Source organism: Bos mutus, chromosome 17 (assembly GCF_027580195.1).
Source record: "Bos mutus isolate GX-2022 chromosome 17, NWIPB_WYAK_1.1, whole genome shotgun sequence".
In the NCBI taxonomy this organism is placed as follows: Eukaryota; Metazoa; Chordata; class Mammalia; order Artiodactyla; family Bovidae; genus Bos; species Bos mutus.
The window spans coordinates 7,124,362-7,141,042 of record NC_091633.1 but is presented as its reverse complement, the minus strand read 5'-3'; the positions used below and the strand labels follow the sequence as shown (position 1 = coordinate 7,141,042).

Below are 16,681 nucleotides of genomic sequence, written 5' to 3'. Positions count from 1 at the left end.
GTTAACTCCGTGTCTTTGCAACACTTGGTACCATCAGTCTTTGTGAGTTTAGTCATTCTCCTTTGTTTTCGTGATGAAACGTTGTGGTTTGCAGTTTGCATTCCCTTGGCGGACAGCTGAGGTCTAGCGTCTGTTTAAAGACTTACAGACTGTTTGATACTCAGTAACATATATCCAGTATTGTTGTTGTTATTGTCATGCCATTTTCCTGTTGGGTTGTTTGCTTTTTTCTTTATTGATTGATGAAGGTTCTTTATATATTCAAGATACATGTGGATTTCAAGTACCTCCTCCCATTCTGTTATTTGCCTTTCTTACTCTCTTAATGGTGTCTTCTGAAGAACAGAAGTTTCAGCTTTAGTTTTCTTCAAGAGTTATCTGAACTTTTCTTGGTTGTTTACATTTCCATATAAATATGGGAATGAGTTTGTCAATTTCCATTTTGTTTACATGGAATGTATAGATTAATTTGGGAGAAAATTAACATCTTTACCTCATCTTTAATTGAGTTATTCTATCCTCCACCCTGGTATATTTTCTACTTTCAAAGCTGAGTAAATTCCATTTTTATTGTTAGTGTTTCAAGACAGTAATATCAGTAACATTTCTCCCCATGATAAAGGTTCTTCCCGTTCAGAATCAGACATTGAAATGGATATGTGACTATAACCAGAACCAAAGTGTAGACCAGCAGGACTAGCAAGGCACTAATATTTTTCCGTAGAATCTGAGTCTTTTGAAGATACAGATCGGGGAGTCATGACTTAATCAGAGCGACAGAGCGTCTCGGAGTTCATCTCCAATTAGCAGTGTTTGTATCTCTGTGCATTTTTTTTCCCCATGGAATCAGGCTCCCTTTCCTGGGTCTGTTTAAGTTACCACATAGGTGTCTGTGTTTCTTATACAGGGCAGTGTCATGGCTTTAAAAAGAAATGTATAGGTGGCACTTGGTAGTAGATATACTTTCCAGGACAGATTTTGCTTTTCTTATACATGTGTGTATACATATATATTTTTTTTTTTTTCCACTCTAGGATTGTCCTTTCATCGTCTGTATGACCTATGCCTTCCACACTCCAGATAAACTGTGCTTCATCTTGGATCTGATGAACGGTAAGCAAGACGTGGGGAGTCTGAATACACTGAGTGACTCTGCCGTGCTGCTTTTGTTTGTTTCAGGATGTTTGATCTTAGCTTGCATTGCTCCAGACAGACTGGCCATTTGGGTCTTTCAGATAATTAGATTCCCCCTCAAGTTTAAGGAAACCTTTCACTCTTTGAATTTCCAGTTCAACTTCATTTTAAAAAGTTGACTGCAGTCAACTGGCCCTCAACTTTAGGAAAGATTCATAGGCCAAAGACAGGAGTGTATTTAAAAGCCAACTGTGAAGGCAAGAATACACAGAACTGTACAAAAAAGATCTTCATGACCCAGATAATTATGATGGTATGATCACTCATCTAGAGCCAGACATCTTGGATTGTGAAGTCAAGTGGGCCTTAGAAAGCATCACTACGAACAAAGCTAGTGGAGGTGATGGAATTCCAGGTGAGCTGTTTCAAATCCTGAAAGATGATGCTGTGAAAGTGCTGCACTCAGTATGCCAGCAAATTTGGAAAACTCAGAAGTGGCCACAGAACTAGAAAAGGTCAGTTTTCATTCCAATCCCAAAGAAAGGCAATGCCAAAGAATGCTCAAGCTACCGCACAATTGCACTCATCTCACACGCTAGTAAAGTAATGCTCAAAATTCTCCAAGCCAGGCTTTAGCAAGCAATACGTGAACCGTGAACTTCCAGATGTTCAAGCTGGTTTTAGAAAAGGCAGAGGAACCAGAGATCAAATTGCCAACATCCACTGGATCATGGAAAAAGCAAGAGAGTTCCAGAAAAACATCTATTTCTGCTTTTTTGACTATGTCAAAGCCTTTGACTGTGTGGATCACAATAAACTGTGGAAAATTCTGAAAGAGATGGGAATACCAGACCACCTGATCTGCCTCTTGAGAAATCTGTATGCGGGTCAGGAAGCAACAGTTAGAACTGGACATGGAACAACAGACTGGTTCCAAATAGGAAAAGGAGTATGTCAAGGCTGTATATTGTCACCCTGTTTATTTAACTTATATGCAGAGTACATCATGAGAAACGCTGGACTGGAAGAAACACAAGCTGGAATCAAGATTGCCGGGAGAAATATCAATAACCTCAGATATGCAGATGACACCACCCTTATGGCAGAAAGTGAAGAGGAACTAAAAAGCCTCTTGATGAAAGTGAAAGTGGAGAGTGAAAAAGTTGGCTTAAAGCTCAACATTCAGAAAACAAAGATCATGGCATCTGGTCCCATCACTTCATGGGAAATAGATGGGGAAACAGTGTCAGACTTTATTTTTGGGGCTCCAAAATCACTGCAGATGTTGACTGCAGCCATGAAATTAAAAGACGCTTACTCCTTGGAAGGAAAGTTATGACCAACCTAGATTGGTCATAACTTTGCCAACAAAGGTTCGTCTAGTCAAGGCTATGGTTTTTCCTGTGGTCATGTATGGATGTGAGAGTTGGACTGTGAAGAAGGCTGAGTGCCAAAGAATTGATGCTTTTGAACTGTGGTGTTGGAGAAGACTCTTGAGAGTCCCTTGGACTGCAAGGAGATCCAACCAGTCCATTCTGAAGGAGATCAGCCCTGGGATTTCTTTGGAAGGAATGATGCTAAAGCTGAAACTCCAGTACTTTGGCCACCTCATGCGAAGAGTTGACTCATTGGAAAAGACTCTGATTCTGGGAGGGATTGAGGGCAGGAGGAGAAGGGGACGACAGAGGATGAGATGGCTGGATGGCATCACTGACTGGATGGACTGAGTCTGAGTGAACTCCAGGAGTTGGTGATGGACGGGGAGGCCTGGCGTGCTGCGATTCATGGGGTTGCAAAGAGTCAGACACGACTGAGCGACTGAACTGAACTGAACTGAACTGAAGGACTGACTCTGGGCCAGCTCAGATTTTAGACCAGTAGTCTGTACCTTTAGTCCAGAGCCACCATATATCAGTCTTTAAACTGTCAGTGATGAACTGGAGAATACAGGAAGAGCTTTGGCCAGAAAGTACTTTTCTAACCGTCTTCCCTGGCTCAGATGGTAAAGCATTCACCTGCAGTGCGGGAGACCTGGGTTCAATCCCTGGGTCAGGAAGATCCCCTGGAGGAAGGCATGGCAACCCACTCCAGTATTTTGCCTGGAGAATCCCCATGGACATAGGAGGTTGGCAGGCTGCAGTCCATGGGTTCGCAAAGAGTCAGACACAGCTGAGCAGCTTTGACTCACTTACTCACTCAGTTTTCTAATACTAGAAAGTGACATGATGTAATTAATTCAAAGCATTTTTAGTAACAGGGGCTGAAATGGAAAAGCATATATTTCCATAAATGAATACCTGTTTTGAAGTTCAGTTGAAGTTTTAGTTATGTTTTGAGTTTTTGATTTAGAACCAGACCCATCCAACAGCATGAAGGAATTTCACAGATGTAATAATGAGCAAACCAGCCAGACACAGCAGCGTATTTCCTGCGTGACTCGATTTGTGTCACTGTCAGAACTGGCAAAGCTAATTGATGTGAGGGGAGAGGTCAGAGTAGAGTCCAGTTGGCTGCAATGAGGGGCTGTGAGCTGATCATGCTGCCTGGGGTGGGCACAGGGAGCCTTCAGCGATGCTGGAAATCTTTTACATGCTGATCGAAAATAGTTACACAAGAATATGCGTGTGTGAACAGGAAGATACTTCGGGAAGCAAAGGTAATGGAAGTGGACACTCGTGAACCTGTGTGAATCGGCTGCGGCCCCGCCTTTATCGTTTATGAGAACGTTCCCTTACCCTGTTGGTGGCATTCTCTGTCTCTCTAACTGGAGGCCATATGGTCATTGACCTTTTTTAACCCTTTATTGTGAAAAATTCTAACATACCGCAACATTGAAAGGATTTTACTGGGGACACCCAAACACCCAACCACCTGGGTTTTTTACCAGTTAAAATTTTACTGTATTTGCTTTCTCAAATATCTATCAATATGAGCAGTGTATTTATTTTGTCTCCATATTTACTATCCACAGAGCCAGTTGCCAAGCCACCTACTGCCTCACTACATCGGTTGAGTCAGTTAGGAGACAGGACTGTAGTAATCAGAGGATCAGCTCGCCGCCCCGTCCCACCTCCCCCACAGTGGTACACATGGGAGCTGTGATGTCCATCCGAGAGCGGAGGCTTGGGTTCATATTGTCCCGGCCACTGTCGCATCTAGGTCTTCTCAATGGTTTAGTTTTCTCTGGGATTTTTTAAAGTGTTTCATCAGATTACAGAAGTCATGATACATCTATATCATACATGTAGACAAAGCATAAAGTGAGCTAACCGCGCCATGACTCTGCACAATGGCTGTGACTCTTGTCTCCCTGGAATTCACGCGCCGAGTTACACTCTGCGTCTCTGATTCCAGGGGGTGACCTGCACTATCACCTTTCGCAGCACGGGGTGTTTTCTGAGAAGGAGATGCGGTTTTACGCCACAGAAATCATCCTGGGGCTGGAACACATGCACAATCGGTTTGTCGTTTACAGAGACTTGAAGGTAAGGAGGTCTGCCGGATTCCCCGCCATCTGTCCGACGTGCAGTCGTGTGGTAGTCGTGGTCCCCCACGCATCTCCCCCTCTTTCATGGCATCCCATCATTTTCCTCCTCTCAGCCCTGAGCAGAATATCACCTTCATGATTTCGGTCTCCTCCAGACACTGAACTCTTTTCTGGGGACTCCAGTCTTTCCCGGTTGTCCCTGTCTCCTCCCTACCTGGTGCAGCACATACGCCAGCTCAGATATTTTAATTAGTTAATTATGAAAAGCAGGGTGTGTTTTTTTGTTGTTGTCACCCATTTTACAATTGATCATAGTTCTGTTAATGTTCACCAAGCAACTGGTTTGGCCCTGGCTTGGTGTGAGGGCAGAAGGTGTACAGAGATAAAGAAGCAGAGAACCACTGTCGTACGGGACATATCTACTGGTGAACTCGCACATGGAAAGACCGAGGCAGGGCTGATCAGGTGGGGATGGGGTGCCTGAAAGCCGGCGGAATTTCCCCCACCCTCTGAACCTCAGGCGATTTCAAGATTGCCTTAAAAAAGTCACTAGCACATTTCCAGGTTCCAGAACTCCATAGCCCCAGTCTGCCACACTGAGGCTTCTTTACCGTGCTTCCCTTTAAAAAGTCTTACTGGACTTGAACAGAATGAAGCAGGTGCTTTCTCAGTTTTTCCATTCCAGAGCACGATGCTTGCTTGATCGAGGATCCTTCATGAGAGAGGGAGTTGGTGGTTTGCTTGGTACTTCCGAGGTGATATTCATGTAGCCAGCAGAATGAAGGTGGGGGAGCAGATGAAAGGGACCGTGACAAATTATAGAGATGATCATGCAGGCACATAAAGGTATAAATAATGGTGAGAAGAAATGTGATAGGCGTGGCAGCTTCCGGAGGATGTGAAACCTGCGGAGAAGCCTGTTTGCCTCTCTCCAATTCCGTGTTAAACTGAAAGCAAGTTAACCAGATCAAGTATACCGATAATGCCCCCTTCTCTAAGGAGCTCATGTGTTTTGATTGGCTTCTAAAACAGGTTACCTCCTAAGAATCCGAAATGGTATATTTCACAGTTGAGCATATTATTTTTTTTCCACGAAGTACTTTGTAACTTTCAAAGCCTCTTGCAAAGCTAAAGAATTACTCCCATAGCCTTCATAGGAGCATAAAGAAGACAAAAAAAAATGTATTTTCATCAAATTAGAAATAATTAGACCCTGGTTGGCACATGACATTTTATTTCCTCATGGTGAGTTTTGCAGAAGAATAAAATGCATGCCGAAAGCCCACGAAGCGCCATTGTAATACATTTTAATTTAAATCTGTAACCGGTCTCGAATCATCTTGATGTGGTATTTCTGTTTTCTAAACTATTTAGTAGGCAGTGGTATTATCTAATTTCTATTCAAACTTAATTCTAGTCACTCATGATTATTCATGCTTCAGTTTTATAATGGCATGCCATTGTTTTTATTTCGAGCAAAACAATAGTTGATCTCCAGCAGAAAAATACCAAGATGACTGTAATTCAGTGTATATTAGGGAGGGGAGTTTCATTTTCCATGATCACGCAGACTAAATCTAATCTTAATGGATACATTTCAGCAGAGTTGTAGTCAAAATCATATCTGGTCATTTGGTAAGGCCCTCCATAGATTCTCTCCTAATAAAGTGAAATGACGTTTATCAGGATTGGTGTGGCACCGTGGAATGTTTTGATTTCCTAGGTCATCACTTTGTACATTGTTACAAGATTGCTTTCTGTGCTGTGTTCCACGGTTCAAAGCCTAGTGGTTCACAGAGGCTGAGGAGCCAGTGGACTCACTCCCTTTGTGGGGAGACACCCCATTCCGGCTGGACTGCGGTTCTTGCATGGAAGGGAAATACTGTAACAGCGATGAACTGTGGTAGTGACCCTCCTGTGTTACCTGCCCTGTGTTCCGTTGCCAAATGAGTAGACTCTTCTCCATCCCTCCTTGCCACTCTCCTGCTGAAGTTATCGATAACATGAAAGGTGTCGTTGTCGGTCTCAGGCCGCACTTGCAGGTGATGATGTAATTAGTACTAGAATTCATGTGTAGGAAAGAACTGTGATGAAATAATGATAGCAAGCGCCTGTGACTGTGGGAGTTCTCCAAGCCTCGGGACGCCTTGGGGACTCACAGAAATCACCTTCTCTTTCATTTTAGCCCGCCAATATCCTCCTGGATGAGCATGGACACGTGAGGATATCAGACCTTGGTCTTGCCTGCGATTTTTCCAAAAAGAAGCCGCACGCGAGCGTGTGAGTAGTCACATTGACTGTTCACTGTCGTTTCCTAGTTCGACTCACTTTCTCACTCAGACCCCAACATGGTCGTTTGTTCTCCCAGTTTTCTCTTGTCTGCAGTAGTTTCCAACATGTGATGATGCTGGGTCAGAGGGAGAGGAGAGCAGTGGGGTGGGGTGCTTGCTTTCACCATTCTGGGGGCTCGCAGGGGATCACAGTGTTAGCTGCCTGGGACAGGGAGGCTGAGGGCGGGATGGGGGCCTTCACAACAGAGCCGAGTCCGTGCTGGCTCTGTGACCCTCACGCTCTTCATCTTCCGGGCAGCGGTCGTAGTAGACCGTGACAGCTTATGTGCCAAAGAAGGGGCACAGGCAACTGCATAGAACTTTCCAGGGAAGGCCCAGAAGTCACGCTTCTCTCTCCATCCTCTCTCTCCTTCTTTTTCAAAACATTTCCTTTTTTTTTTTTTCCTAAAAAAAAAAAAATTAGGATTCTTTTTTTAATTAAAAGAATCCTCTACTTGCAGTTCTAACTTTTCACGCAGATTCTGTTGTTAGATTTCAATATTACATCCGTCCTCCATGCAGAGGACGCTGCCGGAAGCCCCTGCCCTTGGCCATCCCCGCCCCCGCCTCGGTGGACCCTGAACGGCTTCTAGTGGCGGCTGCGCTTTCTCCACACGTGCTGACGGCGTCCTGAGCACTTGCCTGAACCTGAGGCCGTTGCAGTGTCAGCAGGCGTGTAGTGGCTGCCCGGGGCTCAACAGGGGCAGAACAGAATATGTACTGGTTTTCATTTCTGTTTATTTGCTGTCAGTTTATCTGTGTAGAAGGTATGGACAGGTGTGCAGTTTGTGGAAAAAATTCCCTCAATTATTTTCTTCTTCAGTATGTCAGTCTCAGCAGTGAGTCTCTTAACATTCTATCTTATTGTGCATCATCGCTGTGTTGAATGGTCTTGAAGTAATTCCCAGGGGTCTTGTTTCATGCATCCATGCAGAAAATAAACTATAAATCCTTTGTTGTGTGTGTGAGACTAGAAGTAAAATGGTTCTAAAACTGCACTACTTTACGAGGGGCTGCATTAAATCAGAATTGCCATTTAAAGCTCTGATCAGATATTAATGGCAATTAGTGCCGTTTCTGTAAAGATGTCTCTCCCTTCCTGCAGAATGTGGGACAGGGTGATAAAAGCCTTAGCATTTTGCCAGCACTTGACAATTATGAGGCCAGAACCTGGGGTTGGATATATCAGCCTCTCCCAGGGAGTTCATCACGCATTTTTAAGAGAGTCATTTGAATTTTTAATGCCACAGCTATTTGATATGCTAATTTCTTCAATTTAGGGTAGTCACAACTGAATATGAACCCAAGAGCTCGTAAGAGTTAATCTCCCAAAGGAATTAACTTTCAGAAGCAGGGTTACTCATTCCCTTATAGGGCCTCTCTCACGTCTTACTGTAATTCACATGCCAGGCCTGAAAGGTGGTCTGTTGTGTTATCTGAACCGCATCCATTAAGGGTTCAACCTACCGACTCTGTCGGGAAGCTTGGCTTCCATGTTTAAATGACGATACTGAGGTCGCTACTTAAAAAAGAGAAACGCTCAATGAAGAAGTATGTTTTTAGGTGGAGGAGGCGGAGAACCGAGGCTTTGGAGACAGGTGTGGGTTTGAATCCTTCCACGTGGCACCAGCCTCGTTTTTCTCCTCTGCAAAGAGCCTGTCACAGTGCTGCTCACTGCATGTGACGGTTGTAAGCATGCGGTCACCTCCTGCACATAGTAAGGGTCTAGTTGACGCTGGCTGTGTGCCCAGGGCTGGCGGTGCTGCGGGGCTGAGGCAGACGGGCTCCCTGACCTCCCAGAACAGCCGCCCAGGGGACTGTCCAGGAAGTGACTGGTGTGGGGACAGCATTCATGCTGTGAGTGGAGCATTGGCTGTCCCAGGAACACGTGGCTGGCGGCCTGAATATGTTGTTATTAGTGTCTTCATTCGGTTCTGTTCAGTTCAGTTGCTCAGTCGTGTCCAACTCTTTGCAACCCCATGGACTGTAGCACACCAGGCTTCCCTGTCGATCGCCAACTTCCAGAGCTTGCTCAAACTCATGTCAGTCAAGTCAGTGATGTCATCCAACCATCTCATCCTCTGCCACCCTCTTCTCCTCCTGCCTTCAATCTTTCCCAGCATCATGGTCTTTTCCAATGAGTAAGTTCTTCACATCAGGTGGCCAAAGTATTGGAGCCTCAGCTTCAGCATCAGTCCTTCCAATGAATATTCAGGATTTCCTTTAGGATGAACTGGTTGGATCTCCTTGCAGTCCAAGAGACTCTCAAGAGTCTTTTCCAACACCACAGTTCAAAAGCATCAATTCTTTGGTGCTCAGCTTTCTTTGTGGTCCGGCTCTCACATACATACATGACTATTGAAAAAAACCATAGCTTTAACTATACAGATCTTTGTCGGCAAAGTCATGTCTCTGCTTTTTATATGCTGTCTAGGTTTGTCATAGCTTTTCTTCCAAGGAGCAAGCGTCTTTTAATTTTGTGGCTGCAGTCACCATCTGCAGTGATTTTGGAGCCCAAGAAAATAAAGTCTGTCACTGTTTCCATTGTTTCCCTATCTATTTGCCATAAAGTGATGGGACCGGATGCCATGATCTTTGTTTTTGGAGTGTTGAGTTTTAAGCCAACTTTTTCACTCTCCTCTTTCAAGACTTCCATCAAGAGGCTCTTTAGAAGCCCACATAGGGCATGGATGTAATCATCGACTTTTTATGGGGTGGAATCTGAGGTTCCAAGAAACTAAGGAACTTGAGCAAAGTCACAGGCCTGGCAGATCGTGGGGCTTGAATTAAAATCCAGTTCTGTCCGGCTCTAAGGCTCGAGCTCCCTACACTCGTTTGAACTCCCCGAGGCTTTGAGAGGATGGACCTGGTACTAGATTAAAGGGTTGTGGCCAGACTCTCACCCTCAACTGGGCTTCTCGGGTCTTTTCAAAGCGGTAGGTGTGATCCCAGGACTCCATCTGATGCTGGCAGAGCAGCATTGTGGTTGGTTCCCCATCTTGACCCCGACTCCATCCTTTTAATGATGGAATTGGATTCTCAGAAACTAAAAGTGAACCATGGAGCAGCCACCAGACGACACAGGAAAACTCTGATTGTGGAATCAAGCAGATCGTCAGCGACTCACTGAGTCCCAGCTGATTTTCTTCAAGAATGCAACTCTCGCTCAGGTGTTCTTTCAGCGCGGACAGCACAGACCGGCAGTGGGAAGCGCAGGCGGCCTCGGGCGCTGCCGAGTGGCAGGGAGCTGGAAACCACATGGCAGGCGGCCCAGTGCTTTGCTTTGTGTGCAGTGTCCACCCGGAGGCGTGATGTGCACTAACCCCATGTAGGTCTCCTTGTCGAGGTCTTCCCATCCCAGGACTGGGTTTTGATCCCGAGAACTACAGGTTATAAAGCCACCAAGGTTTTCCTGGCCACACTGAAATTAAGCCTTCCCAGAAAATGGCTTGGATGCCCCTTACGGAAATCTCTGATGTCCTCATAGCGTGGCTTGCTGACCTCCCGCCGGCAGACTTTGGATTGCAGGGGGCGGAGCTTTTCCGGTGGATGGACCGGTGCCCATTTCCACTGTTCGGAAAAGTCTTTCAAGGTGGAACTATGAGGCTGAGAAGACACCAGTCCTAGTGTTGAGCCAGAGTCATCAACAATCCAGGGTCACTTGTCTGAGCAGATTCTCAAGGAAACTGAGCATAAGCAAGTTAGAAATGCTTATAAGAACGCAAGGGGTTCTTCAAGTGCCTGCGCTGCCCTGAGCCCATCCCACGCGTGTTCTGCGGCGTGAAGGTGTCACGTCATCACCCATTCTGTCAGTGAAGGAAATTGATGACGGATGGGAATGCAGCTGCAGATAATAGCTTTTGGGGAGCCCTTTGGAGCCCACACCTCTGAGAGTCTCCCACGTGCCCCACCTCTCGCTCTGGGAGTGGGGTGTGCTCACACTTTGGGGCAGCAGAGGACTTTGAGTTGCAGACGGAACGTGTTATGTGAAAGCGGCTGTGCTCCCAGGTGGCTTTCCTCAGCTTCCCGAAACCATCTGCACGTTTGCTGAGCTGGGTCCTTTGACCCGTCGGCAGCTCTTCAGACCTGGGATTTCTCTGTCTCCATACCTGTCAGCTTCCCTGCCACCACTTGGGGAGCACTGTGACTGTGGAGGGGTGGGGGCCGCCATGGACGCCTGTGCAAACCCCAGTCCTCAGCACAGGGGGTGGCGCCTCACAAGAGTGCCCAATCCCATCACTTCCAGGTCCAGAGTGCTGCGGTGCAGTCACCTGTCCTCACAGATGGGGACAGGCTAACCTGTCCTCATTGCTTCCAGATGCAGAGTGCTGCGGTGCGGTCACCTGTCCTCACAGGAGTGCCCGATCCCATCACTTCAGGTCCAGAGTGTTGCGGTGCGGTCACCTGTCCTCACAGATGGGGACAGGCTAACCTGTCCTCATTGCTTCCAGATGCAGAGTGCTGCGGTGCAGTCACCTGTCCTCACAGATGGGGATGGGCTAACCTGTCCTCATTGCTTCCAGATCCAGAGTGCTGCGGTGCGGTCACCTGTCCTCACAGATGGGGACAGGCTAACCTGTCCTCATTGCTTCCAGATCCAGAGTGCTGCGTGCGGTCACCTGTCTCACAGATGGGGACAGGCTAACCTGTCCTCATTGCTTCCAGATGCAGAGTGCTGCGGTGCGGTCACCTGTCCTCACAGATGGGGACAGGCTAACCTGTCCTCATTGCTTCCAGATCCAGAGTGCTGCGGTGCGGTCACCTGTCCTCACAGATGGGGACAGGCTAACCTGTCCTCATTGCTTCCAGATCCAGAGTGCTGCGGTGCGGTCACCTGTCCTCACAGATGGGGACAGGCTAACCTGTCCTCATTGCTTCCAGATGCAGAGTGCTGCAGTGCGGTCACCTGTCCTCACAGGAGTGCCCGATCCCATCACTTCAGGTCCAGGGTGTTGCAGTTTGGTCACCTGTCCTCACAGATGGGGATGGGCACTAACCTGTCCCCATCGCTTCCAGGTCCGGAACGCTGCGGTGTGGTCACCCGTTCATCACCACCTCCCCAGCCACACATGTCTCTACACAAAAGCTCTCCAGTGGGCAGGAGACCCTTGGCTCCCCCTTGCTGTAGTGGGGAAGGCTCACAAGATTCAGATCTCACCTCCCAGACCATGGAGCATGCCCAGAGCATGCACATGGCTCACGTTTATCTCATATGGTAATTTATTAATATTCATTCCTATTTTAATGAAGGAAAGATCGTTTTCCTATTGGGTGTTCGCCAAGCACCCGATGGAAGCGTGATGGAAGCGCGGGTGTCCCCTCCCCCTTGTTTGGCCTCGCTGCTGTTTGATGAATGGCGCCCTGGCCTCTGGGCGAGCTGGAATAGTCTGTGAGCGGGAACACGCTGCTGACTGCATGCGCCCTTCTTCTCCCCAGGGGCACCCACGGGTACATGGCGCCCGAAGTTCTGCAGAAGGGGACCGCCTACGACAGCAGTGCCGACTGGTTCTCCCTGGGCTGTATGCTTTTCAAACTTCTGAGAGGGTGAGTGGCATGTGTCCCTTCAGTCCATCACCACGGCGTGCCCTTGGATCAGGATAAGAAATGTTTATGTGTTATTAGGTGCTAGTATCTGTATAGATCACATAGCGATCTTCAAGCCACACAGTGATCCAGGCAATGCTCACAGCTCTTTCTGCCCGTAAAAATGAGTTTCCTTCCCGTAAGCTTTGGGTATTTTTGTCCCACTCCAGGAAGAAATTCCAGCACGTTTAGATGTAAAATAAGACTGTGTTGGACTATTTCCATTGTTACGCCTTATTTGGGGAATGAATGCTATTTTTAAATATAGATAATTGAAGAGGGTAGGAGAATTTCTTTTCCCTAGAAATGAATTACTCATGATTGTCTTGTGAGCTTAAAGCATTTCTTACACAAGAGGGTGAAGACCCAAAGTGAACCTGTGTTAAAAGTGCGCATTTGTTTGTGAACATGCTGAAATTTGCAGTTTTTAAAAACATAAAGATAAAATTGTGCAATTCTGTGCTCTTCACTTGTGCTATACTTGTCCCTTCGGTGTAAACTGCCAGAGATGATGAAATACAGTGGAAAGAGGATGGAGTGAAAGTGCTCTCGAGATATGTTCTCACATTGAACATTTACAAATTATGTTAACATTCCATTAGTTTTAAGAGTCTTGAGTCAATTTTAATAGAGTGTAAGTGTTTACGATGTGTTTTTGATTATTCTCCATTCATAGAGGTACCACAAAAAAGCAGTTTATATTAAAATTTCCTGGTCAGGATTCTCCCTGTTACATTTCCCCTGTGAATACACACGCCTGGTAGTTTACTCAACTGGCCACATTTTTCCCGGAAAGCCTTACTGAGCATCACAGCATGTTCTTCTTATATTGGGTTGGCCAAAAAGTTTGTTCATGTTTTTCCATAAGATGTTATTTAACACAATCTGGAAAGAGGCTGGATTCCCTGTCTTCCCCCCAGACCAGGTTCCAGGCACCGTGGCTGCTTCCCCAGGACTCGGGTAATCTAGTTGTTCTCTGCTCACTGCCTCACTTGGGAACTGAAATTATATTACTGCTCAGAGACTCAGGTCCTGTTGGTTCTTAATTGAATTATTGTGTTTGTGGAGCCTGGAGGGCCTTAATTCATGTAATCAGACTAGCTGACCTAATTAGAGAGTTTCTGCAAAGCAGACCAGAGAAAACCGCTTTCCACCCGAGAAGTTTCCCTGGCCGGCAGGGTCCCTGTGTGCGCGGTGAGCGCATCCAAACACACTGTCTTCACTCAGGTCTTCTGGTTGTGGGGGGAGCAGTCAGAGGTCAGAAGCCACAGTTACAGAATCATGAGACAATTAAAAAAAATTGCACAACAGCAAAACTGTTGTGCATGAACTCAAGATGTGAAAGTCGGTTGTGAAATATGGCAGAGCCTTGGTTTAGGGCTTTCTTTGTTTATTGATTTCTGTCTAATGTTGTTGTTTTGTCTATGATAATGTCCACACGTATAGACTAGGGACAGTCTGGCATATATTCCTGTTTTTATAAGGTTCAAGGATAGATCTAGTCGTTAATTCTATGCCAACAATGTATTTGTGGCTGAAAAAGTGAATTCCATCTTCCTTGGTCACGGTTCAGGTCTGCGGGACTGAGTTGGAAGGTGCTACTTCCTCTGTGACGTCCTTGATCAGGTTTGGTTAAAGCATCGCAGTTGATGTGACCCCTGTGGAGGGGAGTCTAGGCCGACAGGAAGACATCCAGAGGATGGTAGTGGGGATGGGATGGATGGATGACAAGAGATGAGAATGGTGGCAGCTAGAAATGGCATCTCTCGTGGACAGCTTCAGAGAGCTGGGCGCAGTGCTTCTGGTAGTCACACTTAAGCTGCAGCAGGGGCAGTCCTCACGGAGCAAACCAGACGCCGTGCCGGGCCCTCCCCAGCTCTCGTCCTCAACCCCAGGAGCTCCTGGCAACGCTTGGGGACATTTTTGGTGGTGCCAACTAGGGGAGGGGCTCCTTCTGGTATCTGGCAGGTCGAGGCCAGGGGTGCTGCAGAGGACACCCCCACTGCCCCCACAAAGGGTCACCCAGCCGAGGAGGAGGAACTCCACAGCAGACCAGTCTCTTCCCATCCTTCCCGTGTCTGTGCAGTGATGGTGATCAGGGGTCACCAAGGGTCTTTTTGCTTCTGTTTTCTGTGATCAGATACTTCCCGCACTGACCAGTGTGCCCCATCACCTTGGCTGAAACATTTCTCTGTACCTCTCATTCTGTCGTGACGCCCTCGAAGGATTCCACAGGGTGCAAGTAGGAACCTGGATGTGAGGATGCTGTTGAAGCTGGAGAATGTGTTTGCGTCCCTGGACCATGTGTTGGGTGGGGTCACTGTTTCCACTTCAGCTGACTGTCAGATATGGGAGAGCATCCGTGTACAAAGATGTTGCAAATGTGTAGAATTGTGGTCACGATCCTCAAGCTAGAGTTTAGTTTAGATATCTGTTAAGAGAAAGAATTGGTGTGACCACAGCCTTGATCTTAAACTTGTCCCCACTGATTGTCAGACACGAGGAGAGAGCCCCGGGGGTGGTCTGGGGAGAGCAGAGCTCTGTGTGAGGTTACTGAGTTTGTTCCTCTCGGGAAAAAAGGAATGTTTATAAATATTTTGGCAGCTGTTGGCTTAGGTTCAAAACTCACATTTGATGTTGCATGCTGTCTTTTCGGTATTCTAAAATTAATTTTTGATGTAAGACTTTTTAATCACTTGTGTTTATAAATGGATTGTTTCTGAGCTCCGGTTTCACTGTGAATATGATGTGTCGTGTGTGTGTCTCTGTATGTTTCCCCATCGTTTGTCATGTCTTGAACGATTTCCCAACTCATCTGGGGGAAATTCGTAGCTCTCACACTCTCTCTTGTAATTCCAAAGCCACATCTGACCACTGCACATGCGAATCCTGTTTCCACAACGTCCTTCGATGCAGCCCGAATGTTGCATGAGGGCTTGGCTGGTGTCGCAAGCTGTTGACAGACCCGTTACCGTCTCCTATTTAAAGCGGCTGCGTCCGGGAGCAGCTGTGATCACACAGGATCTGTGGGCCCCACGTGCCTCCCTCAGAATGGAGATCATTACTATCGGAGGTTTTCTTTAACATTTTCCAAAACAGAAATGGAATCTTGGGTTTTGTTCACAAAGAATAATCAAGAAGCCATTGGAAACAGATGCGCATCAGGCCTTGAAAGACCAAACCCTCTCCACACGACACCCCAGAGCCTGAGAGCCGACAAGCATTTCCGATCGTCTCTTATTGAGTCAGACACAGAGAGCTATATTTATCAAACAGGGTTTGTAGCTACCGTGCGCATGTGCTGGGAATGTTTTTGGCACCACTAACTTTAACTCCAGTCCCCTCGCAAAGCCCTCCCTTGGGTCTCATGAAAGAGTTTTTAAATTTAGCACAGAGCATCCCTGTCAGAACATAACCGTCCTTCTCTGCAAGTGTGGGGCACAGCCCTCTGCTTCCGGCATCACACAAGGGTCAAGAGCAGCTTTTCACGCAGGAGCCAGAGCAGGAGGATTTGCCAAACAGGGGAGACCTTCCCACATCCTCTTTTACATGTGAAGGCACTCCCCTGGGGAGTGGCAACGGTCGTGTCATGCAGACGGACTGAGGGCTTAGTAAGCACTGCTGTCTGTATTCCTTTTCTCTTGAACCATGAACATGTTCACATCTCTGTGTGTTTTGCATACAAGAGTGATACAAGCCAGAGCTTACCTGATGGTCCAGGGGTTAAGAATTTGGCTGCAGGGGACACACGTTCAATCCCTGGTCAAGGAACTAAGATCCCACATGCACCGCGGCAACTAAGCCCACGCACTTAGAGCCCGTGCTCCACAACAAGAGAAGCCGCTGCGGAGAGAAGCCCGCGCACCGCGATGAAGACAGCGGCCCCGCCCGTCACAAGTGGAGAGCGGGGCCCCCGCTCACCGCAACTGGAGAAAGCCGCTCAGTGAGAAGCCCACGCACCGCGATGAAGACAGTGGCCCCGCCTGTCACAAGTGGAGAGTGGCCCCGCCCATCACAAGTGGAGAGTGGCCACTGCTCACCGCAACTGGAGAAAGCCGCTGCAGTGAGAAGCCCACGCACTGCAATGAAGAGAGTGGCCCGGCTCATCACAAGTGGAGAGTGGCCCCCGCTCGTCGAGACTAGAGTG

At 47.3% G+C, this 16,681-nt stretch overlaps 1 protein-coding gene across 4 annotated transcripts in view; it reads left to right on the top strand.

Annotated features, from left to right (window-relative positions):
- Nucleotides 1-16,681, top strand: part of GRK3 (G protein-coupled receptor kinase 3) — a 121,213-nt gene that overhangs the window by 83,554 nt on the left and 20,978 nt on the right. For all 4 annotated transcript variants that reach the window (XM_070385944.1, XM_070385943.1, XM_070385946.1 and 1 more), the window contains 4 exons: nt 1,035-1,113; nt 4,489-4,619; nt 6,807-6,901; nt 12,388-12,495. In XM_070385944.1, coding sequence (XP_070242045.1) covers nt 1,035-1,113; nt 4,489-4,619; nt 6,807-6,901; nt 12,388-12,495 — 413 coding nt within the window. The remainder of the gene's footprint in view (nt 1-1,034; nt 1,114-4,488; nt 4,620-6,806; nt 6,902-12,387; nt 12,496-16,681) is intronic.